The sequence below is a fragment of the Lupinus angustifolius genome, chromosome LG11 (assembly GCF_001865875.1).
Source record: "Lupinus angustifolius cultivar Tanjil chromosome LG11, LupAngTanjil_v1.0, whole genome shotgun sequence".
In the NCBI taxonomy this organism is placed as follows: Eukaryota; Viridiplantae; Streptophyta; class Magnoliopsida; order Fabales; family Fabaceae; genus Lupinus; species Lupinus angustifolius.
This window is the reverse complement of record NC_032019.1, coordinates 22500059-22506538: the sequence shown is the minus strand read 5'-3', so window position 1 is coordinate 22506538 and position 6480 is coordinate 22500059. Positions and strand designations below refer to the sequence as shown.

General features: G+C 36.0%; 1 protein-coding gene across 2 annotated transcripts; it reads right to left on the bottom strand.

The window, feature by feature from the left end:
* Positions 2748 to 6085, bottom strand: LOC109361053. 2 transcript variants are annotated; one of them, XM_019606354.1, is made up of 3 exons: positions 5920 to 6085; positions 5037 to 5818; positions 2748 to 5003 (listed from the first exon to the last, which is right to left on the bottom strand). In XM_019606354.1, the coding sequence occupies exons 2-3, from the start codon at positions 5814 to 5816 to the stop codon at positions 3084 to 3086; spliced, it is 2700 nt and encodes an 899-aa protein (XP_019461899.1). In that variant the 5' UTR covers positions 5817 to 5818; positions 5920 to 6085; the 3' UTR covers positions 2748 to 3083. The 2 variants fall into 2 exon arrangements, with proteins under 2 accessions (XP_019461899.1, XP_019461898.1); XM_019606353.1 differs by having other exon boundaries at positions 2748 to 5818.

Sequence of the window (6480 nt, the reverse complement as noted above, 5' to 3'; positions counted from 1 at the left end):
AGGAAAAAATGTAAGGAGAAAGTGACATGTGGCATGAGGGAAGGAGAAAGTGACATGTGTCATGAGGGAATGAGAAAGTGACATGTGGCATGAGGCAGTTTCACAAGTTTATGACAGCAAAGATGAAAAAAGGCAATTCCAAATTAGTCACTTGTATGCCACTATTCAATAATTCTAAAATTATGGTATTAGTTATAGCCAAACGACGTCATTTTGGGCTTTTTTTTCCTAAAAATACACCTCACAAAACGATGTCGTTTTGAGGTTAGCGATTTTTTTTAAATAAAGGTGACTCGCCGGTTCAACCAAAAACCAACCGAGTCACCGGTTTTTATATAATCCGGACGAGTCAAGTCGGTTCTTTCCAGTTCTTGTGCATAAACGATCTGATATGGTTCAGACCGGTTTGAAGGTCAGTTCCCGGTTGAACCGGCCAGTCCGAGCTGGTTTTTATAACTATGGTTACATTATAATAATGTAAACAAAATGAATATATGTTACCTGGTTGCCCAGTTACATTATAATAATATAATAATAAAACTCTACCATATAGATGCCTAGTTTGACTTGGGTGGAAAAAATATTATAAAACTCAGCTACAAGGTTGTTGAGTTTAATGAAAAACTCAAACCAAAGTGTCGAGTCTCTAAAAAATGTACTACTAAAGTAAATAATTTAAAAGGTCCACTCAAAATGTAATATTTCAATCAAGATACACAATCTGCATAAGTTTGCCGGTAAGTGTCACTACCACGTGGGCACTGGACGTGATCAAGTAAAATAGAATGCATGAGAGCACTGAGCAGTGAATACAACTTTGCCTGTGTGTATATAGAGAGTAGAGAGTGTGTCTGAGTATATAGAGAGTTAATTCATATTAATTGTAAAAGAAAAACCAAGATCATATATGAGTTCTATTAACATGGGCATTTAAATAGAACTAGTTAGCTTGTGGAAGGATGAAAAAAAATGTTTTTGATTTGTCCTACTCTGATGAAAGGAGGTTTTGATCATAATAAGTTGGTTATGTTACCCTGATTATATGAGGGTTGTATGATTTCTCCTACTCTACATAAGACTTTCAATAAGATTCCCATATATCACAAGCTGAAACATGCAATTTTTAGACAAGCCATTATAAGGGACAACAACTATATATATACGAGTAGTTGTAATTAATTTTCTTTTAAGATTTTGTATTACATATTACTATGAAAATAAATAATTATTTCTTAGGATGACCAGTGTTGTTAAAACCATACGGGTTATCAAACTGGTGGTACTGGTATAGTGGTAGGATGGTTCAACCAGTAGTTCAGTAATTAAACTACAGACCGGTTAAACCGAACATACCTGCTTATATTTATATATATAAAAACTTATAACAAAAAAATTTCAAATAGTAGATACTCAAATTTATAATCCATATTCATAATCTACTTAAAATTCACATAAACAAACAACTTTAAGTCTTTAACAAATTCAAAGCCTAAATTACAAAACATATATAAATCCAAAAATATCACTTAACAACTGCAAAATATAAATAAATGACACAAGTTCACATCTCTCATTCTACAAAACAAATAAATTTGGAGTTTTAACATTTAACACCAAAGAGTCAAAGTTGTCTCATATCAAGATTATATTTTTGCACCAAATCATATCTTCAGACACTACTCCAGATTACACAAATGTTACTAAAATTATATACGAATGTTAGAAACCAAAATATGTAATCTAAGTATGCCTTGAAAGCATGTGTCTGTTGAAGAAGGGTTGGTAAGATGGGTTACCTTGTAATTAGTTTTTAAGTTTTAAGTTTTTTTTTAAAAGAAAATATGTATATAAACTGACCGGTTTAGTCAAATACCAGCCGGTTTTTGACCGGTTTTGATACTTGGCCGGTTCAACATCTGTACCGTACCAGTTAGGGGTCCGGTTCGCCGGTTTTCTGGTCGAACCGGCCGGTATGGTATAGTTTTTACATCAATGAGGATGACAACTCATTTTCTTTAACCTTTTTCCCTGTCGCTCATTACAATCCTATATGATAAGGGTGGCTGTTAAATTACCCTGCAAAGAACGATAAAGAAAGCCTGGAATAAAATCAAAAATCCTAAAATGATTCATAAAGTATGCCCATGTTTGAATATAGCATCAGCTACTGAATTTATTTCTCTGAACACTTGCCAATGTTCCATTTTTGCATGAGCTTCATACTCTTAGAAATAAGAGGGGCACAAGCGTGGGTTTCACCGCACCCACTATCCAAAAAATGGAAAGCAACAAGAGATCCATGAACAAATTACTTTCAAAACCCAAAAAAATCCATAAACAAATGCACTCATTATAAACCAAATTGTAGGATTTTTATCACCAAATACCCTTTCAAAAACAGCGTGTCATCGAAATTTAATTTTGAGAAAAAGATGTATATACTGACAGTATAGAAGTTTTATACGCAGTCAATATATTAACTCTTACATAAAACTAATACAAATGAATGGTGGATGATGCACTAATTATGTATAAATCTTTACATTGTTTGTGCATAAATATTACACTCTTTAATTTTTACCTGTAACAAAACCAACTACATAAACTTAAGATTGTGGCATTGTGTGCTCAGGCATAACCTAGGTATTTCATGAACATCAGAATAATAAGGTCATATATTGAAAAATGTGTATTGTTAGACGATCATATAAGTTTTGCAAAGAAGGAAAAAAAATGACAGTGATAAATGCTGAAACTTAAAACCTGCCTCATTAGTCCAAAAATATAAAGCACAATTCATCACTAGATGGATATGATCCTTGTCACCAATGATTTCTAAATATCAGTTAGGCTCAATTCTATGTATATGCATGATAGCAACATCAACTCATCAAAATATCAAACTACTAAAACTAACTAAATATTGATATAAAAAGGGCAGCTCAGTATACAAGACTCGATACCAGGTCAAAATATGAAGGGGTTCTTTCCAAAGTTTGAACTCAGGACCTCCATGTCACATGAAAATATCAACTATTAACTTCCTATTAGAGGTTGAAAGATCAATATTCAATACCGAAGCATCACACAGCAGCACCATCCAAAGAGCTTTTTTCTTCTCTGCTTTTTCTGCCTCGCTTTCCTTTAACTTTTTCTGGTATGCGAGGCAAAATTTTGAGGCGGTAACTAACAAGTGCAGGTCCAAATGTGCTGTATTTTCCAGCACTACTAAAGGCAGTTTCGGCGTCAGACCGTCTTTTGAAAACGACTTTGGCACGCTTAGTCTTCGTTAGCAGCTCAGTCTTCGATTCAATCAGCGGTCCAAAGCGGCCAAAAATCTTGTTGAGGTTTTCTGTTGAGGGAATAGAATCCAAGTCTGTAAATTTCAGAGAAAGAGCAGTGGGGCTGAAGTCCTGTGTAGAACTCTCAGCCAAATGTTCTGCAACCTTTGAAGGCCCTGGTCCAAGATTTCTATCAGTCACTTGCTCCGTAAAGTCCAGATTTATGCTAATTTCACCAGCTGGTGGTGATTTGAAAGGATGAGAACAACTTTCAATTCGAGTCTCAGGCAAAAGTTTCTCTCCTTCATTCTGGTTTTTTGATACCGGCTGCTCTTCAGAAATGCTTTGAACTATCCTGTCAGTCCAATAAGAATCATTGCAAGGCTCCATTGCATATGTCATATGAGCCACTGCTTCTATTGGTGTTACTCCATTTTCACCAGCATGCATTTGTTCCAAAGACATTTCCTGCTCCATGGAAGCAGAATCACCAAGGCTAATAAAATTTCTGACTTCTGAAAAGAAATATACCATGTCACTTAAGCATCTTTCTCCCATAGGATTGGTGGCAGCCACACAAAGTTTTGACCAAATATCATCTACAGACACATACTTTAATTCGGCGAGCTTTCTCTTTGGTGGATCATGGAAATAATCATCAGAAGTGTTGTAAGCTGCCTTCCGCTTCCTGATAGAAGACCCTGAAATTGACTCGTTCTTGGCTTTCCTTTCCATTGCATATTCACCATTTAGAACGCATAAGCTCTTCTCAGACATCAAATCTGTCACAAGTTTGAGTTTTTTCCTTGGCCTTCCTCTACCTCGCTTAGGCTTCTCTGGAAAGCCAAGATGAATTTTTAATTGTTGCCCATCAATTTGATTATCACGTTGCTCTTTCTCCCCCATGAGTAGAATTTCCATATCATAATCCAACAAACCACCAAGTAATGGAAATTCAGGCAGTTCAGAATAACCCTTAGAGCGATAGAAGGCCGACAACTGAGCACGTACTATTGCAAAATCCAGTCTATCAGATTCAACAAGTGGTGACTGCGCTAATGATTTTACATAATTGAAGAGATTCTTGGGCTCAAAAGACATCGCATTTATAAACCTGTCCCCTCCATTTCTTCTGCTTGATTCTTTCTGAATACCAGCATTAATAGTTACTTGAGTTTTCACCTTAGAAAACACATCTTCCGAAATGCAAGGACAGGATAGGCCAAACTCAACCCGTCTCGATACCTCATCTAAAGCACAACCAACGGCATGGTGGAAACTTTCCAAACTGCTCTGCTTCACCATTTGTGAGAAATGCATCTGAAATGGCTTTATGCTTGACAAATCATTCCAAGCGAATGTTCGATCTCCAAAATATGCTATCAGGTAAGAGTCTTTCTTAAGGTGCCTCTTCGCCTTCTCAGACGCAGCTGAGGGATCAAAAACCTGACCAGGCCACCAAGGATGGCCCATCACCTTTCCCCATACTAAATCAGATACACAGAAATTCACTTCCGAACACATTGATTCACTACACAGGTCACCCTCCAGCAATTTTCTATAAGAATTAAAATCAACAATGAGATTCAAACCACGATACTCATTTTGCGTATTCTGGAAAAGCTCTGCTCCTGCAACAGTGAAGTCTGAGGTTCCAGTCTGCATCATCGCTACTTGTGCATCTGCCTGAAAGGCTGGCTGTTTCAACTCATCCGAAGTTTCTAGCCCAAGGTGATTTCTTGTAAACGAGTCTTCCAGATGCAAAGATTCTGTTTTGGCATTGACATTCATAACATCCATAAATTGAATACCATTCTGTAATTGGTAGGTTGTGATTTCTAGGGCTTGAGAATCTTCGAGGGCATCCTTAGTAACCAAACTTTCAGCAGCTTTTATCTGGTTGCCATCCTCCACAGTCTCGCTTAAATCCACCAAAGCAGCATTTTTCATCTTCTTGCCTTCACTCAGGTTATTATAAACTCCATGAGCCTCATTCTTCGATGAAGCATTAGTGCCCAGCAAACTGTTTTCAGCACACTCCAGCTCATTCCGAACACCAACATTTCCTTCAAAAACCAAACCTTTCCAAGTTTCAGCACCGCCATACACAAACAAAGGTCCTCCTGAACTTTCATTCATGCTTTTATCATCCTCATTCTTAACAAACCCACATGAAATCTCACCTGTTTTCCCATCACACCCTCTAACATCAACAACTTCTAAACCATTCCCTCTATCCACCAAATTAGCTACTTTACCAAAACCCTCTTTTTTACAGCCATTGTCCACGCGAAACTCACCTGAAACCACTCGAGAAAGTGGTTCCACCGCATCATTAACTCCTCCTTCATCATCTCCACCATGGACAAGCTTGTAATCAGGCACCAAACCTTCACCACCAGTTAGGGTTTCAGAATGAGAGGCACCAACATTAACATTAAAACCTAACGGGTTAAACCCCAGAACCTCATTTTCTCCATCAAACAAAACAGCATCACAATTTAAATCAAATTGTCCAGAATTTATAGCCATCATTACTGCAATAAAAAAACCCAAAACATAAAACAATCATTCATGTTCTATGTAAAACATTGAAAATAGAACAACATGCACATGAAAAAATAAAAAAAGTTCAAACCTTTTTTTGTTTTTCCTGAAGAGTCTTGTTGATTCTTGTTAATAAGGTAGAGAGTGCACAGAAAGTGTAATAGATTCAATTAAGAGGTAAAAGGGTGTGAGAAAATATTGAAGGATTTTGTGGAGAGAGAGAGAGAGGGAGAGAGAGAGAGAGAGAGAGAGAGAGAGAGAGAGAGAAGATTGGAGCGTTGACAAAGGTGGTGGTGTTACCATAAACGTAGTCGCTGCTGTTTGGATTAAAAGAAACGAAGCATGGAAGAGGATCATGATATTGACATGTGGTACATATCTACTTTCGTAATTTTCATTCATTTCTATTTTACAATTAATTTTCTTAAATCTTAATATCTTTCCTACCTTCATATTTCACCATTTTCATTTTTCATATTTTTTTTTATGGTTTATTTTCTTTTACATTTTTTATGTTTTTAGAAATCTAACATATATTATATTCTATTTTAAATCATTTTTTTATTTATTATTCATTTTTTCACTCATTTTTTAATATAGTTTTCAATGTAAATTTAAATAAAATTATAATAAGTGAAATGAAGAATATATT